Genomic DNA, 27,987 nt, shown 5'->3' with positions numbered 1-27,987 from the left:
TTGAACTGTGATCTAGCTGTAGCCTCCCCTGCTACAACTGGTATGCAATGAGGATGATTCTGTTGATAAATATGGTGGCTCTGACTCTTAAGGAGACTAGATTGCATGTCTCATCCTGTTTAAGCACGTTATATATATAAACTCATTTAATTCCGAAGATAGCTCCACGAAGCAGGTACTATAATTTTTTGTCTTATTAAAATTACTGAAGGTCACACAACTACATCACAGCAAAGCCGGAATTCATGCTTTGACTACAGCCTTTACTCTTTTTTTTTTTTTTGCGGTACGTGGGCCTCTCACTGCTGTGGCCTCTCCCACTGCGGAGCACAGGCTCTGGACGCGCAGGCTCAGCGGCCATGGCTCACGGGCCCAGCCACTCCGCGGGGCACGTGGGATCCTCCCGGACCGGGACACGAACCCGCATCCCCTGCATCGGCAGGCGGACCCTCAACCACTGTGCCACCAGGGAAGCCCAGCCTTTACTCTTAACCAATAAACCCCATTCCTCCTCTCATCCTGCTCAAATATCCAATCCCATAAGCCATAAGTTAAGTGTTACTCTTTCAAAGTCCCATTTATCCATCCAGCTCTGCTCGTGCTCTGGATAATATCAATTATAGCACATGGTATTGAAATACAGTACACTGATATATTTCCTGTTGGATTTATCCACTATACAACAGAAAACTAGACATGTTTCTTCTGGGAAAAAAAGGAAAGAATCAAAGGAAGGAACTATATTGTACTCATTACTACATCCCTAATACATAGCAAAGATCCCAGGGACCTTTTGGTCATTAAGTAACATTTGCTGAACTGTGTTTAAATTTGTAAAATTGCCTGGACTTTACCACTACAATCAGAATAGGTGGTTAATTAAACATAAAATGAATTCTAAACATGCTATGAGTACTAAGGACTAAGAATTACATTGAATGAATTTAAACTATATTGGGCAAAATCATTCCTATAGAACCTCACAGTTAAAAATGGTTACAAGAAAACTGTCAACTCTTGAAAACTGTTTAGAGGATAAATAGGCTGTAGGATAACTACTGTCACTGCCTAAAATAATTTCTGAGATGTAATATATACTGTGAGCTTGATAGTCTATATAAGCACAGGTAATGATGCAATTTATTGGTTTCTACACAGAGAAGTAGGCCCATGGTGTGTGATGACACGAGACAAAGCAAAGATAATCTAAAGAAAAGTGAGGCACAGGAACCTGGAGTATTGAGACAATAAATACTCTTTGTGAGGAAGACGACTTTGGTGTGAGACATAAAATTGTAAGGAAAGAAAAAAACTCACCCAAGGAAATCGTAATCATCATTCACAAGTGGCCCTTTATTAAGGATGTCTGTCTACATGCTGGATTCCAACTCTAGCTTGAAGAAGACCCATAATGGATGGAATATGTCATCTGTTTAGACCTAATTAAAATGTTCTAATTGCTGTATTAAGAGGGGAGTACACACTTTGCTCAATTTTATCTCCATTCCGCTGGAGGTGAGGTGTAAGAGGAAATGTGCACATCAAAGCGCCGATGTCATATGTATCTGATAGAAAATGGCACAGAAGGCAAATGCAATGGCTTATTTAGCTGTTGTCTCAAAATACTATTTGTTTTCCTTTGCTCAGGTAACTTTTGCATAGAAATTATACGGAAGTACTTGCGGATTTGCTCGAAATATTAATACATAGTAGGGATACACGCTTATTTAAATATATTTTATAATAAATAGTTGATTCATTTTGACCAAATTGAAAACAACTATTTTTACACATCTTACTACCCAAGTCAGTAATTATCATGTGTGTTTGCTTCTTGTTCTCCTACACCTACTATGGAGTGACAGAATAATCAATAAATTGAGAGGCAATGAGCTGTATTTCTGTTCCCACAGTGTCAAACCTCCAAGTAAGCTGGAATGAAATCATTCAAACACTCTGGATCCCTAAAGTCTTTCCACTCTAAAGTTCTAGGGGTTTTGAATACTATCTCAAAGACACTTTCTTAGTTAATTCACTAGAAATTCTCTGGTTGTTTTTAAAAAATATAAATGCAAGTACAAAAATGCTGTAAGAAGTAATCTAAGATTATTATTTTCAGCCACCCAAAAGCACATTGCTCTTATGAGCTAAAATGTAAGATGAAAATTCCATTAAAATTGTTGCGCATTGGGCTTCCGTGGTGGCGCAGTGGTTGAGAGTCCGCCTGCCGATGCAGGGGACGCGGGTTCGTGCCCCGGTCCGGGAAGATCCCACATGCCGCGGAGCGGCTGGGCCCGTGAGCCATGGCCGCTGAGCCTGCGCGTCCGGAGCCTGTGCTCCGCAACGGGAGAGTGAGTGGCCCGCGTACCGCAAAAAAAAAAAAAAAAAATTGTTGGGCATTAAAGAGTTAAAAGTTACTCATGTAGAATGTCTCAGCTATAGGCTGCCCCACTCCGATATCTATACTTCCACTAGAATGAAGAAATCAAGAGTTGCATAAAGCCCAAGAATTTACCAGCATTGATCCTATATAAATAAAATGTGGGAATAACTGGAAAAAACCAAAACACTAACATTTTTACCTACAAAATACATAAAAATAATTAGGCAAAAAACTTAGTTTAATGAGATGGAGAATATGGGAGTGTGTGTTGAAATGTAGAGACATATTTCTGAAGTGCACATACCCCCCAAGAGCAGATTATGAATCATCTGTGTTTAATGTGTGAGAATATATCACATGGATATAAAACATGAATAGTTAGGGTCTTATAAAATATGTTATAAACTGATGCTCAAAATAAACACAAGGTGAATGAGCTTCCTGGTTCAAGGTGATGACGCAGGCTATGGCAATAGGTCCACCTTTAACGTGCACAGGATCTGCTGTGGACACCCCAGTCTGTAGGTACAATCCCATCTTCATCTCCATAGTCATCTTGTAGCTAACCTTGCAGCTCAGGGTATGCATACCAGCAGTGCAGTCCCTCCATGAGAAGACAGAACTGGGGAAGAGGTGAGGAAAGACCCCTGAAGCCAGCTTGGAGCTGCATGATCAGAGTAATCTGAGATTTAGAACCGGGAACATAGGCTCTGAGTGGGCATGTCCTTTTAGCTCTCAACAGACTCCTTGCCAAATGGGGTGGGGTGGGGCCTGAGGAAGAACAGAAAAGAGCCGGCTAATGTTCATCACCCAGAATCTCAGTGTGGTATTACATAGCTGATTGATCAAAGGAGAGATAACTGATTAAAGATAAGCCAACAGGATTATTGCATTTGGGATTGAATGTTGTACCAAGACACACAGAAATAGCAGTTCTGGGGGGCACAGGTGTCTAATGGGCACTTCACTGGAGCAACTTCCCACGAGCCCCTGTTACTTCGGTCCTTGGAGCTTATTCTTTTCAAGGATGGCTTCCACAATTGTTTCTTCAATTCTCTGATCCATCCCAGAATCTTTAGAAAAAATGACCTCTATTTATTTGATTGGTAAAATTGGTTTCTAGTACATGCACTAAAAAAGGATATAAACTGTTAACTGCATCTATTATTACCCTATCTTGGTCGCACTTTAGGAGTGCTGCAACCATGATCAATGATATGTGTAATAAAGGAAAACAATATCACTTCAAGGAAATATACGGCCTCCTAAAAATATAAGGTTCTAGAACCTCATTGATATTGATACCATTAATGAGTTTTAATGAAGAATAAGAGATTTTGAAGTGCTGAGCAATCTGATTCAGACTTCTGAATTAGTTTGTCTTTTCTATTATTTGTATAGTAAGGTCACTGCAGGACACTGTTAAATAATTTTCAATTTACATGCAAATTCCAGCATCAAACTGTGATCAAGTTATGTTTTTCTACATAAAATGCATACAAATAAGTCTAATCACCACATAATATTATCTTTGACCCTTTCCTTTGAACTCCGCCATATATGTGAGATGTATAAAAATTTAATTTGCACTGTATTTTTGACATAATATTTCATTCAAATCTTCAGAATTTAATAAGTTTACTGTGGACTAAAAAAAATATTTTGATGCACTTTTTAATTGTTTACAAAGAGTTTAGCCACAACAAAGAAACTTTATGATATTTTTAAACAAAATCTTAAAATCTCCCTGAGTAATATCTCTACCAGTTGTGTCATTTGGCTGAATTAATTAATCTCTCTGAGGCTCAGATTCCTCATCTGACGAATGGAGATACTGAAGTTCCAACATGAATAACAGAGGTGTATGAACATTAAATGAGATCATGTATGCAAAGTTTTCAGTACATGCTTGACATTTTGTAATTAGTTATTTAATGTTACTTTTTCCAAATTTTTTCTTGATTCTTGAGAACCTGCCCTCTCAGAACCTTAGTTTCTTTATCTATAAAGTGGGTTCTTATAAGATTTAGTGAAAGGACTTCCCTGGTGGCGCAGTGGTTAAGAATCCGCCTGCCAATGCAAGGGACACAGGTTCGAGCCCTGGTCCGGAAAGATCCCACATGCTGCGGAGCAGCTAAGCCCGTGCACCACAACTACTGAGCCTGCATGCCACAACTACTGAAACCTGCACGCCCAGAGCCTGTGCTCCGCAACAAGAGAAGCCACCGCAATGAGAAGCCTGTGCACTGCAACGAAGAGTAGCCTCTGCTCGCTGCAACTAGAGAAAGCCCGCGTGCAGCAACGAAGACCCAACGCAGCCAAAAATAAAAATAAATAAGTAAATAAATAAATTTATATGTAAAAAAACCAAGATTTAGTGAAGGTAAAGCATATAAAGTTGGTAAAACTGTCATTGATTTAGAGATATTAAAAGTTCTAATTATTTTTGTAGGCATCCTAGGTCAGCATTCTCTCTACAACAAAACGCTTCTTTGAGGAATCATTAATAACATTTTACACTATTTCTAAATAGTGTTAGGAAATGCTATCAGTATTAAGAGATATTAATTTTTCACTTACAATGGATTGGGTACTGGTTTAATCACTTTGCAAGGATTAAATCAATAGATTTCCATAATAATTCAATTGTATAGAAAAGGCATAGAGTGGTGAAGTAACTTGTCCCAGGTCACACACCTGAGAAACAGTGAAGTTAAAATTCAAACTGAGCTAATGATTCCAATGCCCATCATGTTATATGACCTCTAAGCTATTGCTTTTCCAATCAAAATGGTGATGAAAGAAAATAATTTAAATTGCATATCCCATGCTTTTAAGGAAATTTGAAAATGTTTAAAAGTATTTAAAAATACAGGATTTCTTGGAATATGAGATAATCCTTAGACTAGAAACACCTGGAAGCTCACTTGATCCACTGTCAAATTCAACATAATATTTAAATTGCTTAATATGCTGCATAAGTTATTTTAAAGATAAACTCACCAAATAGTACATTATGTCCAAAATAATAAAGCAGGACATGACATCTTGAGAAAAGATGTACATTTTAAGTAGCTAAACATTAAAAAATGATATAATTTTCCATAAAATACATTATAAAACACTGCAAAATACCTTTGTGTTAGTAATGTATTTTACATTTTAAAGTATTTTAAATAATATTGATAGAAAATCTTTTTTTCACTTCCTTTTTTTGGCAGTATGAGATTTTAGTCACGGAATTAAGGCCAACTGAGAGAAAATATCTACAATCTACACTTCAGTAATAAAATACTGAAATACATTTTCAAATGCAAGACTCTTCAAAGTCAGAAATGAAATGAATTCAGCCAACTGGAATTTATATTGAAACCTGGAGATAACTTCACGGGCTAAGGACTACCCAGGGCAGGAGATTTATTGGAGGTTCCCACACAAAACTGGAACCAATAGGGTTTATATTTGCAGCTTTAGAGTAAATGAGAAAGAAACCTGCCTCTCAGAAGTGGTGGAGATACAGATATACATGAATCACCTGAATATCTATCTCTCTATCTGTCTATCTATCCATCTCTATAGATATATACCTATAGGAGATCTCCCTCCCCCCCCATATATATATATGTATGTATATATCCTGAATCTAGAATTTATACAGAACAACAAAAGGCTAACAGGAGCCAAGACACTCCTGAAAAAGAAAATCAAAATCAAGAGACTATATACTTAAGGTAACAAAACTTATTTAAACATTATAATAAAGAAGAGGTGTGGAATAGCAGAGATAGACTCATAGACCAGAGAACATAATAGAAGACCTAGAATTGAACCCCATGTGTTTAGATATTTGATTTTTGGCAGACTTGGCATGTACATCAGAAGGGAAAGAATGGACCTATCATGTATTAGCAGTCTTCAGGCTAAGTTATGGGTGCACCAGAGAGTACATAAAAATTGTTGCAAGGGAGATAAAGGCATACAGTTTTAAGGAAATCAATTTCTAGATCTTCATTTCCAAATATGAAGCTTCCTGAAATTGATGTGCCAAGAATGCACCTATGATCATCTTGGTTCTACTTTACACACTCTTTCACAACCACACTCCACACTTTATAGAAGATAGAGCTTTGCATCTTTCCCTCTATTTGACATTCAAAAGTATACATGGGCAAGTTGTGATAGTAGAAACATGATAATGTTTAGCTCATTTAAAGTCTCACTTCTTTTATTCCCTATTTTCAAAGAATGTTTCAGCCTGATGGAGTTTCATGAGACTGAAGGGAAAAAATATTAGCATGAAACAATTTTATAATACAATGCTATTTACTAACAATGCATTCATAACTAAAAATAAAGCTATATTTTAAAATTAATAAATCTGAATATGTAAGTACAAACATAAATAACTCTGATATTTTTAAGCTCCCATCGAAGTATGAAAGTTTGATACAAATTAGCATTGCTCACAGTGGAAGCTAGGGAAACATGCACATCCATAGAAAAATGACTGACGTAGTGTTAATAGCCCGAAGTTAAATGTTCATTTCAGCATATCAGAAAGTTGATTCCCTGTAATGACATCACTGTGCTTCATGAATGAATGTGATGGCAGAAGCCACTGTTCAACAGAGTGCATCAAAAATCATGATAGAGGGGCTTCCCTGGTGGCGCAGCGGCTGAGAGTCCGCCTGCCGATGCAGGGGAACCGGGTTCGTGCCCCGGTCCGGGAAGATCCCACATGCCGCGGAGCGGCTGGGCCCGTGAGCCATGGCCGCGGAGCCTGCGCGTCCGGAGCCTGTGCTCCGCAACGGGAGAGGCCACAACAGCGACAGGCCTGCGTACCGCAAAAAAAAAAAAAAAAAAAAAAAAAATGATAGATTAAAATAATGCTATGCCTTAGAGCAAAGAAAGGTATGTTACTACTGAGATTACAACAAGCGAAGAAGAACTTGTTGAAATTTAGACACTTTTGCACAAGTATATTTGGACTTACATTGGGAATAAGGTATTTTTATAAATGTTTATATATTTGTATTTACATCTGTTTATTTTTTCGGATATAGCTGCTCAATGACTAAGCAGAAGGGTGCCCTTATTGCTCATATTCATTCCTTTACTCTTTTTTAAAGTATTTGCTTAAAATTCAACAGCAAAAACACCAAATAACATGGACACAGGACTTGAAAGATATTCCTCCAAAAAAGATATACAAATGGCCAAGAAGCACTTGAAAAGATACTCACCATCACTAATGCAAAAGAAGGAAATGCAAATCAAAACCAAAATGAGGTGTGACTTTACACCCATTAGGATGGCTACTATATTTTTTAAAACCCCAAAGACAAAAAACTCCAGAAAATAACAAGTTTTGGTGAGAATGTGGAGAAACTGGAATGCTTGTGTAGTGTTGGCAGGAATGTAAAATAGTGTGGTCACCATAAATAATATTGAGTTGGCCCTCAAAAAATTAAAAAGAGAATTACAATATGATCCAGCAACTCCACTTCTGAACATATACATAAAACAACTGAAAGCAGGAACAAGAACAGATATTTGCACACCCATGTTCATAGCGGCATTATTCACTATAGCCAAAAGGTGGAAGCAAACCAAGTGTCTATCTTTTTCTTTTAAAGATTTTTTGTATGTGGACCACTTTTAAAATCTTTATTAAATCTGTTACAATGTTGCTTCTGCTTTATGTTTTGTTTTTTTTTTTTGGCCGTGAGGCATGTGGGATCTTAGCTCTCTGACCAGGGATCAAACCTGCACCCCCTGCATTAGAAGGCAAAGTCTTAACCACTGGACCGCCAGGGAAATCGCCCAAGTGTCTACTGACAGACGAATGGATAAACAGAAAGTGGTATATACATATAATGGAATATTACTCAGCCTTAAAAAGGAGGAAAATTCTGATATATGGTACAACATGGATGAACTTTGAGGATATTATGCTAAGCAAAGTAAGCCAGTCACAAAAGAACAAATACTCTGATGAGTCCACTTGTATAAGGAAAATAGAGTAGTCAAATTCACAGAGAAAGAAGGTAGAATGGTGCTTGCCAGGGACTGAGGGCAGGGGAAAATGGGGAGTTACTGTTTAATGGGTACAGAGTTTCAGTTTTGCAAGATGAAAAGATTTCTTGGATGGACGTTGGTGATGGCTGTACAACAATGTAAATATACTTAATGTTACTGAATTGTACACTTAAAAAGGATTAAGCTGGTCAATTTTATGTTCTGTGTATATTGCCACAATGTTTTTAAAAATTGAAAATATTTGCTGATTGTCTACTGATAAGCACTGTTCTAGGAGCAGGTATTATGACAGAGCCTGGCTTTATCCTCTGCTTCAATTTGGGAACATTTTTACTGACAAACAAGCTTTGGATTGCCAAAAACATTTAACCTTGATTTACATAGAATATAGGATATTGCCATTAAAATGGAAAATACTATTGGATATTAGGATATTAAACTTTCATATTTTTAAAAGAGATATCTAAGGAATAAAGGATAAATTAATATCCAGCAATTATTGCATCTAGAAGTGGGACAGCTGTCGTGAGGATGTGTATTTACACACTTACGTAAATTTTAAAAATATACTCAGGCTGATTATGATGAAAACCCGCTGGTTTGAAAATGAGAACTGTTTTGAATTTTGTCTAAAGTTTTTCTGCACCTGTTGAGATGATCGTATGATTTTTTTCCCTTTATTTGTTAATGTGGTGTATCACATTGCTTGATTTGTGATACTGAACCATCCTGGCATCACTGGAACGAATCCCACTTGATCATGGTGTATAATCCTTTTACTGTGTTGCTGAATTCAGTTTGCTAATATTTTGTTGAGGATTTTTGTGTCTATATTCATCAGTGATATTAGACTGTAATTTTCTTTTTGTGTGATGTCTTTGTCTGGCTTTGGTATCAGGGTGATACTGGTTTCTTAAAATGAGTTTGAAAGCATTCCTTCCTCTTCAATTTTTTTTTTGAATAGTTTGAGAAGAAAAGGTGTTATGTCTTCTTAAAAGTTTGGTAGAATTCACCTGTGAAGCCATCTTTTCATGTACTTTTGTTGTTGTTGTTTTTTATTACTGATTCAACTTTATTACTGGTAACTGACCTATTCATATTTCCTTTTTCTTCCTGATTCAGTCTTGGGAGACTGTATGTTTTAAGGAATTTATCCATTTCTTCTAGGTTGTCCATTTCATTGGAGTTTAATTGTTCATAGTACTCTCTTACGATCATTTGTATTTCTATGGTGCTGGTTGTAACTTCTCTTTCATTTCTGATTTTATTTTATTTATTTAAATAAATAAATAAATTTATTTATTTATTTTTGGCTGTTTTGGGTCTTCATTGCTGCGTGTGGGCTTTCTCTAGTAGTGGTAAGCAGGGGCTACTCTGCGGTGTGCAGGCTTCTCATTGCAGTGGCTGCTCTTGTTGCAGAACTTGGGCTCTAGGCGTGTGGGCTTCAGTAGTTGTGGCATGCAGGCTCAGTAGCTGTGGCACATGGGCTTAGATGCTCCGCAGCATGTGGGATCTTCCCAGACCAGGGCTGGAACCCATGTCCCCTGCATTGGCAGGTGGATTCTTAAACACTGCCCCACCAGGGAAGTCCCCATTTCTGATTTTATTAATTTGGGTGCTCTTTCTTTTTTCTTGATGAGTCTGGCTAAAGATTTAACAATTTTATTTATCTTTTCAAAGAACCAGCTGTTAGTTTCATTGAACTTTTTTTTTTTTTAGTTCCTATTTCATCTATTTCTGATCTCTATTATTTCTACTAACTTTAGGTTTTGTTTATTCTTCTTTTTCGAGTTCTCTTAGATGTATGGTTAGATTGTTTACTTGAGAATTTTCTTGTTTCTTGAGGTAGGTCTGTATTGTTATAAATGTCCTTCCTGGAACTGCTTTTGCTGCGTCTCATAGATCCTGGATTGTTGTGTTTCCATTTTCATTTGTCTCCAGTTTTGTTTTTTTTTTAATTTCCTCTTTGATTTTTTTCAGTGACCCACTGTTTGTTTAGTAACATGTAAAGTATGCTTGAGTCATGTGGTGAATAAACTTATTTTATCACAAATAATTGACAAAGGTATATTATTTGTTTCAAATTTCTCATATCTTTGAGTATATTATGTTAAAAAAGGAGCCACTAAATGGAAGAGGAAAAAGGATTACTAATAGTGTCTTTTTAAGTCTTGTTAGGTAAATCATTCTTGGATATTATTCCCAGAAATTGAGAGAATGAATAATTCTACTGACTATATTGTAAAAAATGCTTTTATAAGTCAAGTGGTTTCTAACTTGTCGCTTCCAAAAATTTGAACAGTGACTTAGTTTTCAGATGCTAGATCAAAAAATAATTTTTGATTATAAAATATTGTGACTTTTGACTTATATTTTTGGCAATCCAGTTCAAGCACTTGAAGGACGATGCTGTAACAAAATTCAGTCTTAACAAACATCACAATCTTATGCGAATATGGTTTCTTAGCACTTATTTCAGTAAAAGCAAAAATTAGAAATAGAACTAAATTCTTTCTTATTCTAGGAATATTCATTCATAAATACATAAAATTGAGGTAATGAATGAGTCACAGTTTCATGCATAGTGAAGAATCTCAAAAAAACTTTAGCTAAAAAAGAAACAAGTCACCAAAAATACATACAATTTTACGGTATGACTCTATTTACATAAAGTACGAAACTGGACAAAATTAAATAATATGATTTAGGAATATAGTTATGCCAAAACTAAAATTAAATTCAAGAAGATGATTATCATAAAAGGCAGGGTAATGATTTCCTCTAGTGGAAAAATATATGATTGGAGAAGTGCATATAAGGATTTCTGAAGTACAGGTAATATGCATAATTTCTGTAGAGTAACTCGGGGGAATCATTTTATTTTAATATTAAGCTAAAAGTACACATTTAAAATACACTTTTATATGTATAATAAGGGCTCATACAGCTGGCTGCACATTAGAATTATCCGAAGCTTTAAAAATTATGGATGCCTGGAACTCACATCCAGAGATAATGATTTAACCGGTCTGGAATGGGGCCTGGGAAGAGATATTCTTTTAAGCTCCCCAAGAGATTTTGGTGTGAGGCCAGAGTTAAGGGCCACAAACACTGACGCATTTCACAATAGAAAGTAAACATGGTTTAAAAAAAAGAAAGAAAAAGAAAAAAGAAAGAGTGGGGGAAAAGAGAGAGAGAGAGAGAAAGAGGTTGACCAGTCCTGGAAAGTTGGAGATTCTGAATTTTTCAGATCATCTAAACACTGGGGCTGTTTTATGCCTTTTTGAAGGCCTCCATATGCTTTACTGAGCATATGTTATGTTCTCATGATCTCTTTCAGACACTGCATAACGTATTGGGCAATCGCATCCAATGTTCAAAGAAAGCTGTGTTCCACTAAATTTCATTTCAATGTGTTTATAATATTTAATATATGAGATAACTTTCAATGATTCAACCCATAAAAATATATCTAGGCATAAAATAACACACTAAAATGACCTAGAAATATATTAACAAGAGTAAAAAATCAATTAATGAATAATAAAATTATTAATACTTCCATATTTTTATTTTCTTTTTTTATTAGTTCAACCAACACATTTAGCTTTTTATAGATTAAAAGACCCTTTTAATACTTTGGGCTATGCTTATATTTAAAGCAATTAAGAAAATGAAAGCATCACCCTTCCAAATGAATTCCCATGAGTCTTTGATAATCAGGATAATCACCTAATTCCACATTTTAATTTCCATTAGATTGGGACAATTAAGACAATTCTAATTAACCACTAAGAACTAAAAAACTGAAACGAATGTAGGGTGTTCCCTCAGTGCAAAGTACAACAGATTAAAAAAGAAAAGAGTAGATTACAATACTAGGAAAGTAAAATGTACCAGCATGTTGCAAAGGAAAAAGCAAACAAACAAACAATCTTACAGTGACTTTTCTTTTTGGTAGAACACTTGGGAAGAAGGAATAACCAAAAATATAAAGCATAATTAAAGTTAATAAAAATATATGTGGTGATGAAGTATTATGGTTCAAGAACACTTAAATATAAGCACCAAAATGTAAAGATGGAAAACAGAAAGAAACATGAAGAGTATTTAATCTGAGGGTGTTTCTTAAGCTAAACAACAAAGCAAATTTATAAAGTAAAACCTTGATTAAATTAGATTAAATAAATTGGATGAGGATGTCTTCCTCAAAAGTACCATAAACAATATCAAAGGACAATAAAAAGCAAGAAAAGCATACTTAAAATATATCTTATAAAAGAATGGTTATATAATTAGTGAAGAAAAAGCATGTCCAAATCAATACAAGAAGGAAACAGCTCAACAGAAATTTTTGACAAGGAAATGAATGGGCAGTTCTCAAAAGATGAAATGTGAATGACCAACAACAGGCTTACTGGTTTAAAGAAAGAGATTTAACTGCATTATTAACCACATATGTAAATTAAAATGCTATATCATTTCATCTACTAAATTAGAAAAAAACTCCTTGCAGAAATCGAATGAAAACCAATGTTGAGCAGGATTTAAAGAAATAGATAAATTAATTTATCTAAACTAAAAAGGGAAGGCAATCTTGATGGAAGAGATGGGGGTTTAAGAAAGGTTCAAGGTGTTGAATTATGGAGACAGGCGAACATGGACAAAGGCTGAGGAGAACAAAGCAATAAGCAACCTTAACGGGTGGCATGTGAAGAAACAGCAAAAATAGTGGATGAAGGGTTGCCAGTGGAAATTTACATTTTAATAATCATTCTTTTTTTTTTTTTTTTTTTGCGGTACACGGGCCTCTCACTGCTGCGGCCCCTCCCGTTGCGGAGCACAGGCTCCGGTCGCGCAGGCTCAGCGGCCATGGCTCACGGACCCAGCCGCTAGCATGTGGGATCTTCCCAGACCGGGGCATGAACCCGTGTCCCCCGCATCGACAGGTGGACTCTCAACCACTGCGCCACCAGGGAAGCCCTTAATAATCATTCTTATTGACAATATATATTAAAGTCATAATTTCGTATACCCTTAGGCTGGGATATTACCTAGTAGGAACTGGTGGTAGGCTAGTCACTCTCTAAACAAATGTTCATTTCCTTCCTCATCCTTAGTTTTGAATAAACACATTTCATAGATTTCCTTCCAGTTTGACCATGCAACAAAATTTTGGCTAATTAGTTATAGGTGGAATTGACGTGCAACAGCTTCAAGGAAACCTTTTAAAGGACACTTGGTGTGTGCCCTTTGCTGTTTTCTCCTAGCTTATTTTTTTCCTGCCAGCTGGGAGCTTGACGGGCATCCATCCTGAGCTAGAGTCTCCCCCCACTAGTTCATTCAGCCATCTTCCCCTCTCTATTTCTATTGCAATACTCTAGCACAGTTTATTACTTTTTACCTACTCCATTAGACCAGCCATCTATTGGAATAACCAACTCATCTGTATACTTATTTGTGGAGGTATTGTACTTGTTGAATGAATACTATTCTAAGAATACGTGTTCAGTGAGTCTAGAGGGGACTTGTTTACCCCACTCCCTTCATCTGATGACTCCCTCTCATCCCCTCATCCATATGGTCACCAAGGTGGGAGCTCGGTAGGCATGTTGGTACATATCCCTGACATCAGACTAGTTAACTAGTCTGAAGATGGCTGTTTGACCCAAGATAGGTCAATTGTAATCACCTACCAGAGAATTTAGAAATATAACTACTGGGTTTTTGCAACAGCGTTTTGAGGCTCTTGAATCCTGCAGTGTAGTCACATTTTCTGCCTATGTATGGTGAAGCATAGAAAGCTGGTTCCACAGAGAGGGGCCCGAAACAGATGTGCAGAGGGAAGCAGTTAAGAGAGACAAGAGGCACAGAAAGATCACAGCTCAAGTTCCCTCTTTTCAATCCCTGGTTTTAGAACCTTCCTGAAGCTGAACTGCACTCCTGAGCTCGGCTTTCCTGAGGTTCCTCATACCCTTAAATAAACTCTTTATGTTTGACGCTACTGGCAATTAAACTAGATATGATTAAACTAGAGGTTTCCCAGAAATGATCATGAGGATGTATAAAGACTGAAAGGCCAAAAAGTAAACGAGTGGAAAGAAATCCAAACCACACTTTTTTTTTTTTTTTGCTGAGCTCCTTCCTGACCTTTTAATCAACAGTTTAAAACTGTATTTCCCAGTTCCTCTGAGGCAACTTTCCAAACAATTTGTGTGACTCATTTTGCTCAAATCCCTCAAGAACCCCTTCTGTATTAAACATCTTTATTCCCCTCTTAAAAGAGATGTGCTGGGTCTAGTTTCATGATGTCACCCACAATGGTAGGTGTTCAATATATATTAGTTTCCTTCTATTGTCTTGAAGTTCACGTATGCTAACCTTTGTACGTTATAGTAAATATCTCTATAACGTACAAAGGTTTAAAAATTTTGTAGTCATTTGTTTATAAATCAGTGAATTGAGATCACCATTCTTCCCTTTAGATAAAGAATTAAACTTTTGAATCAATAAAAATTAGTTACCTTTCTTTGACTGAAAAGTCAAAATGCTTAATTTCTGCATAATATACGGTATATACTTAGTAAAGATGCATTTATGTATGGATGGATATCTTATTGATACTGATATGTAAGTTGGGAGAGGAATATAATCAGGATATATATTTATTATAATGAAATACCTTTAAGCATGACTTTGATACTTTTTGTTAATCAAGAAAAGATATTTGCAGAAATGTAAAGTAGTTACTTCAAGTAAAGTCTACTTTTTCATAGTCTTTTTCAGGACTATTTGAGAACCACTGGGCATTTCACCAGCCAACAGATAAAGTTTCACAGAAAATATCAGGTTTAATTTAAAGATATGAATTGGCTCTGACATATAGAATATATTTAACAAATTACATCAATTCTTGGCAGAAATTTTTAGCCTTATGTACAAAAGGTGTATAAGCAAACCTAGAACAAAAATAGTTACATATAATCAGAAAGAAACTGCTGTGAACTGGATCTCATAAGTCCTATAACATTCGTTCATAAAGTCTGTTTTATTTTCCCTCCCTCCTCTTACTGAAAAACTTTCTGAATCCAAAATAAAACAAGTATGTAACAATGAAGACTGGCTGAACATTAAATTTTTAAAAAACAGGATTTACCACGTTTAAAATATTTCAACTAGTGTTACTAAAACACATCATTGTTAGGAGTACAAGTGATATGTCTGATATCGCCTGTTTTCTTTCAAGAGCATTTGAAAGTACTGGCAAACTAGATGTGGCAGGTGTTGTCTGATTGCTTTTACGCCACAGTATTCATCATGATTTTAGTAGTATTCTATGCTGTTACGGCTAAATATGGCTGTTTCTGTGCCATTAAGCATCAGTAAAGAAATCAAGCTGCCTGGTACTGTTTAGTGTAACCTCTGGATCCCTCAATTTCCCAGAGTTGTAATGAAGATTAAATTAAACATGACAGTGAGGATTTCAATGATAATCATGTCTAACATTTACTGAGTAGTTACTACGAAGAGAGTTACTGTTCAAAGCTCCTGGCGTATATTAACTTGTTAAATCCTCACAATTACCCTGTAAGGTAGGTTCGATTTTTACCGCCATAAAGAAACTGAGGTAAAGAGCTGATAAGCACTTATTCAAGGTCACACAGCAGCTAAGTGGCAGAGACAGGAAGGCTGACTCCGGAGTCTGCTTGCTTACCCTCTGTGCTGTGAGATGATCGCTAGTACAGAGCAGGTGTTTCTGATGACAAAGTTCTGCATGATGAGGCCCCCTGCCATCTCCCCACCCTTACTTTCTTCTGCTTCAGCAAAACGCTCCCTCCTAGGAAGTCTGCCTTGCTGGTCCCGAGACCTGGAGTGCTTTATTCAGGGCATTTGCGTGGTTGCCTCTTAGTACATTTAAGCCTTTGCTCAACTGTAACTTTCAGAGGCTGTTTCTGACTAATCAGGGTGATAATCCTCCCTCACTTTCTCCCTATATCATTCACAGCACCTAATACTACATGACACAGTATTACACATTACTTTGCTTACTGGCTGCATCTGCCGGCAGAATGTAACTCAATGAAGGCTCTGTTCTGAATTTTCACACATATAACAAGATTTGAATAAATGTTTTCTATTAATCCATCTGTCTGCCCATCTATTTGTCCATCTATCTATCCATCCATCCATCCATCCACCCATTCATCCATCATTTATGTACCCTTACATTATATGCACTACATATTATCTAGCCATTAGTTATTAAAAATAAAAGTCACTTTTAATTACTTCATTAGGGTGAGATATTTATTTTTTTCTACTGACTATCATCTTCCTTTCTTTTTTCTCTTCTGACACACATTTACTTTAAAAGAAAATTGTGGGACACCTAAATGGAGCACTTGGAACACTCACGTGTAGAGAAGAAATACAGCTTTTCATCTAAACTAAGTGAAGAAGCTAAGTTTTGAAGTCACTCTACAGGGTTCTGTGCATAGATTAATGTATTTGTGAACTCTGTATAGAGCAATCACTGCTTTGTGATCTCCCAAGTTCAGTTTAATTCAGAGTGATGCTGCACTGAAATCATTATCATCAAGCCACTATTTTTCACTCCAAATCTATCACTGCTGACAGTACACTTAGAAGTCATACATACAGTTTTTAAGGGGTTACAATAAAAAGGAAAGTCTTTTCAAGTTATGTGTGAAGACAATGTACTAAACATCTGAAATTATAATATTTCTGTCTTCTCTGACTTTATCCCCAAGGTATTTCCTTCCTTTCACATTTAGGATTATCTGGGGAACATGATGTGCTTTGCTCTGTATGAATTTAGAGACAGACAGAGTAGCTACTGTGCTACTGTCTACTTAGAAGATTTTATTGACTTCTGGAAGCATTTGCTGGTCCCTGAATTATTTCTTCCTTTTCCCCCAATGGAAAACTGGTCATCATTCAGTTGGATCTTCTAGATTTTTCAGTGGAAAAGGCAACGTCTTATAATGTTATCGGCTCCCACCCTGAGGTCCTGGGTTTACCAGTGTCTTGAAGACTGTTCACAGAGCAGTCCTGGCAGCAGGAGGCATGGTGGCGGGGGAGAGGCACACGGGGAAGAGGAGGAAATGCCGGGCGTCGAGAAAGGGGCAGTGAAAGTGGAAATGGAAAAATCAGGAAAGCCAAACGCTGTGTGACACAGGCATTTCAGCCCTGCTCCGAGGAGGTGCACACAGTTCATTGCGCAGAGTTTTCTGCAGACTAGCCAAGCGATAAAGGCTTGCTGGACATGTGAACGGAACAGAACAAGCTTTTAAACATTGATATGTTTAAAGGCGTTGTGCCTAGAACAATGTCAAGTTTTTTGCCAATGTTGTCCATCTATATTTTAGCCAAAAATATTCAGTGCTTTCTGTACACCATGCATTCTTCAAAGTACTTCATATAAAGTAAATGATTTAATCCTTGTGAGAGTTCTATGAGGTGGAAGCAGTATTCTTACCATTTTCCGGCTGAGAAAAATAAGACAAAGGAAGATTACATAATTTACCTAAAACCATGGAGCAGGTAGCAAGTGGGTAAACCAGGATTTGCACCTAATGGTCTTGTTGCAAAGCTGACATAAATGCTATTTAGTATTAATAGTAGACTCAATAAGTATCAGCTGCATGGTTGTATGTAATAAATGATTGCACTTAATAACTAATGTTGATTGAACATGAGTAGCCATTTAAATTTAGAATTGGCACTTTTATAAATTACAGTGATGGAATATTCCTTTCCTCTCTATATGAATTTTCTTTCTACTTTTCTATTCCATAGAATTGGTGGTTGCATTTTATAAGATTTTTGTACAAATCATCTTTAAATCAACTTGAATTTAAAAAGAGGAAATACTGAATTCATAATGTCACTTTTTAAAAATGAATAAGCTACTTGCTTCCAAAAAGGAGATACGCTTCTTAATGTATCTTTGGACAGGACAAAGATATGCCTATTCTTTTATTTTATTTTTCTTTTTAGAAAAATACAATAAATTTGATAGTAAATTGAAGATAGCACCATGATGTGTTCAGAATGCAAAGAAATAAAAAAGCATATATCTAGCTTTATGTTGGCCATGTACTAAATATTATCTAATAAACTGAGTTATGTGTTTTTGAATGGAAAGTAAAAAATAAATATGAAGCTCACGTAGCTTTCTTATTTGCAGGTAAGGTAGATAACCATCAAATATATATCTCATCTATATCCTCTACCTTCTCCACTTTCACTCTTAATCAATTCAAAACTTTGTTCTGCATTACTCTGAAGTCTAAAAAAATATGCAAAGATTACAGAGTTGTCAGAAAGTCCAAGAAAAATTTCAGAGGTGGTCTGTTAGGACCCTAAAAAGGATTATAAGTCTATAGATTCTATATAAATCTATAAAAATATGATTTGCTTTTTGAAATTTTCTGGCTCTATTCCCCTCCAACTCTTTGATGTGGGTCTTCACTATCCTTCATCTATATTTAGTCTATTCAATTTTGATTCTACTCCCAGGGATGTTTTTATTTGTTTGTTCATTTTTTTGTTTTGTTTTTGAATGCGGGCTACTGTCCTAGAAAGGAATCCTGATGGATCCATTTGAGTTTTCATGGGGTCTAGACTGCTCTAGCCCCACAGACTTAACCACAGACCCCTTGGACCCACTTATTCTAAAAGTGGATGAAACCCCTCCCGGTTTTACCTGTCATTCTCAAACCACGTGACTGCATTTTTCCAGTGAATATCTGTTGGGCCTTTCATGATTCTCCTGGCTTCTCTCTTATAGACATAAACAGCATAGAGATCCTGTTTATACTGGGTTTTATAGGGATGTATTTTCACTTAATTTTGTTGCATATGTTTTCCATAGCTTATAGGCTTTGTTAACTAGGCTTTGACTTTAAAAAAATTATTTAAAATACTTTTTAAAAATTGAAGTATCATTTACATACCATTAAGTTCAACCATATAAAGTTTACAATTTAATGGGTTTAGTATATTTATGAAATTGTATTACAATCACAATAAAAATTTAGAATATTTTCATCACCCCATAAAAGAAACCCCATATTCATTAGCAGTCACTCCCTACCCCCTGCTCTTTAGCCTTAAGTAACCACTAATCTACTTCTGTCTCTACACATCTGCTATCCTGGGCATTTCATATAAATGGTATCATACAGTATGTGCTCTATTGTGGTTGGCAGGATGTGACAGAGAAATAAACACTGTCATTTTTTAAGTTCTTCATCTCGATGGGGAACAGCAACAATTCCATGATAGATTTTATGGTGACCGGTTTGCATATGATTTGAAGCTGGTTTCCTAATATGGGACAATAAAGCACCACTTGAAAATATGGCATAGTTAATAATAATGATGATGGAATATAACAATAAAATGGAATACATAAATTTTAGTATGTGCCAAGACTATTCTAAGCACTTCTCATATATCAACATATTTAACATTCACAGAAATCTATGATGGAAGTGCTATTTTTATCAACCCCATTTTATTGATGAAGAAACTGAGGCAAAGTGAAATGAAGAAACTCACCCAAGCTAGTCGGTGGCAGAGCCAGAGTCCACGTCCAGGTAGTCTGACTGGACACCTTGTTCCTAACCACTATTCTACACTGCCTCTCTGATGTTTAGGTGTTTTGTCAGATACCATTCTCTTCCAAGTTGGCAATACTAGAAAACAACATAGGGTAACTTATGCTCTAATTTGCTTTCTTGTTACTCATTTTTCACAGCACTGCTATTTTAGTGGCATATAAAAACTAGGGGGACCAAAAAAGTCATTGTTTTTTAGTTCCAAACACAGTCTTTTAAACTTTTGCAAAATACTTTCTTTTCCTATCTTAACTAAAACATAATCTGAAAATCCTCGTTATTTGTAGCAGGCTGGCTATTTAAAAAATGGTTACTTCTTCCTAAAATATATTCGACAAACAGTTGACCATATTCACTACGATTAACCAAAATTTGCCTTTTTATTTATAACAAAGAAAGCCTTAAAGTAGTATATCACTAAATGTATAAGACATTAAAGTATTAGTCAGTACGGTGAATGTTTGATCAACTTGAACGAAATGAGTTATAATCATGTAAATTTTCACAGGACTTTAAGAGAAGAAGGGAAAGAAATAGTCCACATTTCTACATGAAACTTGGCAGAGCTGGGATAATAGCTCTCATTTTTCTTCTGTCCTGAATCGGCCCATCCAAGAATCATTCTGCTTCCCTTGAGAGGAAAAGAATCTCTCCTGTTTAATAAGTTACTAGAAAAGAGTTTCAAAAGCATGTTCTAAGATACCTTTTCATGATTATATTTTCAGATCCCCTTTTCTGTGGTCCAGGAACCCTCTCCTAAACATCTCCAAGCCCAAACCCTGTCTTTTGCTTGACATAGAGACCTGGAGCTCTGTGACCCCTGTGCTCACCTAGGGTGCACGAATTCTGATTTTATGTAATATGTATGTACCTATGTATATGTGTGTGTATGTATGTAGCTGAGTATCAGCTGCCTTTGCTGGAAACATGGTGGGGTGTGTGGGAGAGACTCACACTCCAAAAGACTGACTCCTAAGCAGAATCCTTTTCACCAGCCCTGGTCATAAAGAGAGCAAATGCTTTCACAGCACCAAAAACCAAAGGCACATTTTTGCACTGCCTTGGTGTAGTGATATTTTAATATGAAAGCAGCAACGGAATTAAACAGCATTCAGGTTTAGCTCTTGAGTCCCAGGGGCTTGCCTCTAAGTGAATCAGTGTAAGACACCACAGAAGGCATATCTTTCATGGGCAGGATATACCACACTGTACTATTTTGGAAATCAGATAGAATGACTCCTCAGAAAGCAACTGTGCCAGCTGTGAAACTGTACCAATGTATTTATAATTATTTTTGACATTTTCTGGGTAGTTTTGTAAAGAAAATCTAAGTGTAATTATACTTCACATTTAGAAGCATGATAAGTGATAGCATATTTTTTCAAGTTACTATTCACTGGCTAGGGTAGCATTTTAAATCCCTTAAGCAGAGCTCTCAATTTAAGTTCTGCTTGAATTATACTTGGTTGCATGTATTTCTTATATATCCACTAACTTCCAGCTTTCTAACCCTTTTTACTGACTCATTTAAAATTAATTAAATTACATAAATGTATGTGAGTATTAGGCTTACATTTTAAATTTTGTTGAAAATTAATTCAAAGGACAACACTGCTGCATGTTAGAAAGGGGATGATGCAGAAGGAAGAGAGGAATTACTTGTGTAATTAAAGGATGGAGAAACTATTATCTCTTAACATGTAGCTAAGTCCAACCATTATGAAATTATCTCTTTTGATTGATTTTTACGTATGTACAAAATACGTAACTGCAGAACATTTTATAAATATGAAGCAAAGATAAAATGGCTAGATTATAAATGTGCTTCCAAACGGCAGTGCTTTCCAGAAACTTACCAGTCGTGCAGTTTTCAAATTCAATGTCATCAATTGCAGCTCCTCCTCCCAGATCCCTTGTTCTGATACCTTGAAATATGACTTCAAAATTCCTTAACTTTCCTAGAAGGATGACAGCCTTTTGCCAATGATCACCAGAGTTCTGCTTACTTTCTTGCCATACTTTGGATAGTCCTTTCTCTGTCTGAAGGTAAAGAAGTTTGCATTAGGCAGATGATTACACACAAAAGAAGGAAAAAAACACAACAATTATTTAGAACAGAAGCATTTGATCAATGAAAACTGATTAAAAAAACTGATAATATTCATGATATATTTTACCTCATCAAAACAGAAGCTCCTTAATCTACTAGGTATTCCCAAAAGCAATACTAGCAAGATTAGCAGTAAACTTGTTTTGCTATTTTCAGAGACATCATTATTAGAAAGTGGCCTATTCAGTTCAATCCACTTCTCCTTGCTTGCCCACAAAATTCTCAATGGATACTTGATGGAATCTGAACAGTTTACAGGTGCCCTGGGTTTACAGCTCTAGGTACCCTTCCCACCAACTTTCTACTCACATTCTTGAATCATTGGTATTGCACCTGCCTTTACAGAGCTTAAATAACTTACATAAGGAAAGAGAAAAGAGAGATAAGAGGAGGCATATGTGGGAGAAGTCACATATCCCTGATGGATATGATAAGAAATTGTGAAGTGAATTGAGCACAGAGGGAAAGTGATCATTTCTAGGACCAGATTTCAAAAATTCTATTATATGATTTTGGATAGTTATAAAATTCTACTATAATGATTATATGAGCACCAACAATAATTATTTTATACCAAATTATTCAATGGTAAAGGAAAAATTAATTTTCTAAGAAAAATTATTTAAATATCTCCTCTTGAGACAAAAGTTTCCTTCAGCAACAGAATACAAAGAAACTATAAGGGACGCATGCATGCACAGTTGGGGCAAATTATGAACAATAAGATACAAGACGACTGAAACCCAACTGCCACTTCTGAGGTGCCAGGAGCAAAAAGCAGGGGACTGTGCATGATTCCTGCACACAGCACCACCAAGGGGGTGGGCAGACCACCTAAGCCGTTCCTCCAGCCCGACCCCATACCCTCACGCCATTTAAGGGACCCCCTCCCCCACCCCCCACCCCCGCCTCAGGGAGCGAGCAAGGGAACCTGGCACTTGTTTTCACTCGCTTGTGCTGTAGCATGAGTCCCAATAAAGCCTTGCCTGAATTTCTTGTCTGACCTCTTCTCAATTTCTATTGATTAGAGTGCAAGAACCTGGGTCAGTAACACTCTGAATGTGTAAGGTTGGTCTGCTAGCAGTACAATATCCTAATATATGAACAATCCTGGTATAACGTGACCTGACATGGTATGACATGACATGTAGCATAACCCTAATGACACAAAAAAATGATACCAAGAGTAAACCAGAATATAAGTCAGTCGAGCACAAGGACAAGGCTTAGACTGTATGTGTTGCTCTCTGCTATTCTGGGCATAGCCCTTATCGGGAATTAGAGGTTAACACATCATGACGATGGATATATAGGAAAGAAAGAGAAAAAAATATATAGAATTATGTTTATGGTTACGCCCCCCAAATTACTATTTCAGGGTCCAGTATTGTGTTTTCATGATGAATTCACAAGTAAACTTTGTCACTGAAGCTTATAATCAAAACAGTGGAATAGAAGAGAATATTTAATGGAACGGCATCTAGAAAAGCAAGCAAGATGTTCCAACTGACTTATAGCACACAACTGTGATATACATAATTTACGGATTTTTAAAAAAATGTACACTAAAGAAAAAAGAGAAATGCTTGAAGAGGGGATCTAAAAGAGTTACACATTCATAGATCCATGCTTTAGGGGAACTAATGTTAATAAATGTGGCTGACACCTTTTTCTGTTAAAGGAGAGACAGATCAATCAAGCGGCTCTTCTGTAGAATAACAGAGAGAAAGTAGAACTCTGTATCAGTTACTCTAAAACTAACTTCGCAAAACAACTAACAGTGCATAGACAGAGCTTTCAACATCCTCCCCAAAACAACAAACACATTTTTACACCCAGAGACACACGTAGCTTCTTCATTGAAGGGGATGGGAAAGTCACACCTTATTAATGGAATTTCGTATCTGTTTAATGACTAAGGAAGAGAAGCTTTTTCAGCGTTAGTCTTTGACTGTCAGTGATGTCTTAGTGATTTGGAACCAAAGGAATTATTAGTTAAATTAAAGATTAAAGTAGAGGGCATCTAACACTTAGCAATATAACAGGCATAGATAAAAGTCTGTTTTAATTAACAAACTTAATTCGCTTTGCTAATTTTTCCTATTAGTCGGTTTCAGCAACTCATACACTATGCCAATCCCCAAAAGGGTTTTCAACAAAGAAGGTTGTGTGATCACTTTAACCAATAAAATACAAACCATTTCTTAAATCTGACACCTGGCTTTCTAATAAATGAGATTTAAATAATACACTCATTGTCATTTTATGTGGTAGGAAAAAAATGAGGGTTAAGTCTTTAAGAAAACCAACTATGGATCAACCTAATGAGGGGTTATTATAATATATCATGCTAACATATTTGCTCTCATTCAACTCTGGATATAACATACCAAATCATATTCCCACAATTATCAAAAGTATTAATCCAAATGTGCAATGGAGATTTATTTATTTATTGACTTATCCAGCCAGTCCTTTTCATCACTTATTCAGCAAATATTTGATGCTCACACAGTTGCCATATACTACGTTAGACACCAGGAATAAGAAGGTGAAAAGAGAGGAAGCCTACCCTGTGATGGTAATCATTTAATAGAGGTGAGTCATAAAAGTAAATTACCATAAAATTACTATAGAAACATAAAACAGAGCAACTTTTAAAGAAGTGGTTATATATCCATTCCCCCAATTGTTGTTCTGCACACACTGTTGCTTTATTTAGTTAAAATTCTGATAACAATTCTTTCTAAATACTTTAAGAGAAAAATCTCTCAATTCCAATCATGACTTTGCTACTGCCCAAGGATACATTTATGGCGTTCATGTGGTTGTTACATTCAAGAACCCAAGGCAGTAAATATTTGAAAAGTGAGTAAACACACTAATAACTGTAAAAAATAGACACTAATACGATAATGGTTAAGTTATAGAAATTGAAAAAATACTTTCTTCTTACAATTCAACATTTTACACAACTTTGAATTTATTTCCCGAAAGTATTATGCATATCGATGATTTACCTTATGTATTGCATATTTGTTTTGGCAATATGCTTGTCTTCCTGCTTTATGCCAGTCTCATTCCCTTTGGGTTATGCAAAGAAAGGCAGTAAGAAATGCTAAAAAGATAGAGCCACTTCAAGTTATAGATATGTATCAATGGAGTATAGCCACTTGGAATTTGTTTCATATGTTTGAGGTAAAGATATAAATTATCTCCAAATTATGAACCAATATTTTCAAAACCAATTGATCAAAACTCTTTCCTCCACCGACACCTTTAACATATTTTCAACCTGTTTCTACAGTTTCTAGGTGAATTTCTGATTTCTATTCCTCCATCAATGTCATACTTATTAAGCCACTGGATTTTCTTCTTCTGGGAAGATTTGAGTGGACTTCCTTTTCTACATTCCTCCTGCTATGAACAACTAAAACCTCCAGAGATCATATATAATTATGTATAAACAGAAGAAGACTCTGAAAAGTGGAGAGAAGGCAGATTAGCTAGGGACCTTGGGACTCAAGGGAGCACAAGGTGGTGTTTCCTAGCTTTTCCTTTTGCATCATATATTCCAAAATTGACACGAAAACCTGACAACCTGGAAATGAAACATGAGCAGACTACTTTCTTTAGCCAAGGGACCAGGAAAGGGGAAGTCCAGCGAGAATGAAAATATTTAGATAATAATAGCTCTACAACAGCCAAATACCATAGAAAAATTACTATCTGACCCCCACTCCCAATAACAAAGGCTGACCAGAGAGTCTAGACTTTCACCTATAACATGCCCCAAGGGCCCCAAGACCTCTCCTCCCAAGTTTTTTTTTTTTTTAATGAAGGAAAACTAAAAGAATACATCACCTTTAGACCTACCCTAAATGAATGGCTAAAGGAACATTTTAAACAGAAAGAAAATGATAAAAAAAAGAAATCTTGGAACACCAGGAAGGAAGAAAAAATAGCAAAGATATTAGTAAATACAATAAAATTTCCTTATCCTCTTTAATTTCTAAGTTATGTTTGATTGGTTAAGAAAAAATTAAAACACTGTCTAATATGATTCTAAATGTATATAAAGGAAATAATTAAGACATAAATATTATAAGTGGGTGAGAATAAAGACATGTAAAGGGAGTTAAGCTTTCTACACTTGAGTTGGTTAAACCTTAACATTAAAATTTAATAGGTCACATTTTTATCCTCAAAATTTTTTTTAATTCTTTTGGTTTTCTCATACATTTGCTCTCCCAAATGAATCTTAGAATAATTTAATGCATAACTGAAATATTTAAATATCGAATTATTTTACCCTGAGATATCATTTATGTTTCAACTTGTTTAGGTCTCTTTTCATGCTACTAACTAAAATTTTAGAGTCTTTAATATAAATAGCTTAACACTTATTATAAATTTATCTCTAGCTATATTACAGTGTGTGTTATAATGGTGATACTTCTCCATTACTGTTTTCTGACTACTGATAATACAAAGAAACAATCATATTGTCAGGATGGTGAGCTAACAATGGCTGGTGCCTCCATCACCCACTATCAATCCTGAAAAACTACGGAATCTATTGGGAAGGATGGATTTGGGGAACAGTAAAAGGAAAAGAAAGGGGGGGAAGGAAGGAAGGACGGAAGGAAGGGAGGGAGGGAGGGAAGGAGGGAGGAAGGAAGAAAAGAAGGAAGAAAGAAAGAAAGAGACAAAAACTGAGAAACACCTGGGAAGGCTATACGTTGTCTTGAACATGGGTGTCGAATAGTGGGGGTGGTGATGGTGGTGGTTTGCAGCAGTCTGGGGAAGAAGGTGGCTGAAAATAGCCATAAGAGTGTAGGTTGTAGTTGAGAGCTCCTGTATGGTCATGTTTTCCTTCCTCCTTGCTTGGAACAATGATTGCCAGACTCTTCAGAAAACAGTAATTCAACTTCAGGCTGTAATATCTGTGAAGTATCAAAGCACTTAAAAACCTTGCTCAAATGAAGAGGTGATAAGTCCACTCTTCCAACACAATTCCCCTTAAAATTCTTAGAGATGTGAATTACAATCTACAGAGTTTGCCACCTACACTTCTGCTTCCAATATTTAAAGGTTCAAATGATGATAGGAGAAGAGATGCTGCCCAGTGGAAACTAATGGAAGTGATCAATAGTTGTTTTGTGGTACTTAGGTCTCTCTGCTGTAAGGCTCACCCTTCATTCACATTTCCTTAAATTCACCTGGATGGACACAGGCAAAGGGCTGGTATTCTGCTTTTTCCTAAATCACCGGAGAGCACCTCACATTACTATAGATGCAAGAGTTCACAGGCCAAAGTAACTGGACTCTAAGAGGCCAAATATCTACTAGAGGATGAGAATAAACTGAACAACATATAACATCTAAAGCAGAATTTTAAAAACAAATGGAATCAGAGTTTTAAAAGGCTTTGTGCAAGGTTTCCTCTGCTGGGCAAAAGCTTTTAAGTTTAATTAGGTCCCATTTGTTTATTTTTGTTTTTATTTTCATTATTCTAGGAGACGGATCCAAAAAAATATTGCTGTGATTTATGTCAAAGAGTGTTCTGCCTAGTTTTCCTCTAGTTTTATAGTATTCGGTCTTGCATTTAGGTCTTTAATCTATTTTGAGTTTATTTTTGTATATGGTGCTAGAGAATGTTCTAATTTCTTGGATAATGATGCCTTTTAAGATACAACAAAACACAAAGGACATGATCTATGGAAAAAATAATTGTTAAACTGGAGTTCATTAAAATTAGAAACTTCTAGCCTGTGAAAGGTAAAATCAAAAGAATTAGAGACAAGCCA

The 27,987-nt window shown here is 36.0% G+C and overlaps 1 protein-coding gene across 1 annotated transcript in view; it reads right to left on the bottom strand.

The window, feature by feature from the left end:
• Positions 1-27,987, bottom strand: part of MALRD1 (MAM and LDL receptor class A domain containing 1) — a 593,611-nt gene that overhangs the window by 188,694 nt on the left and 376,930 nt on the right. The window contains exon 30 of the mRNA XM_060003111.1: positions 21,924-22,107. Coding sequence (XP_059859094.1) covers positions 21,924-22,107 — 184 coding nt within the window. The remainder of the gene's footprint in view (positions 1-21,923; positions 22,108-27,987) is intronic.

Source organism: Delphinus delphis, chromosome 2 (assembly GCF_949987515.2).
Source record: "Delphinus delphis chromosome 2, mDelDel1.2, whole genome shotgun sequence".
Classification (NCBI taxonomy): Eukaryota; Metazoa; Chordata; class Mammalia; order Artiodactyla; family Delphinidae; genus Delphinus; species Delphinus delphis.
The sequence above is the reverse complement of the archived record's forward strand: the minus strand, read 5'-3'. Positions and strand labels throughout refer to the sequence as shown.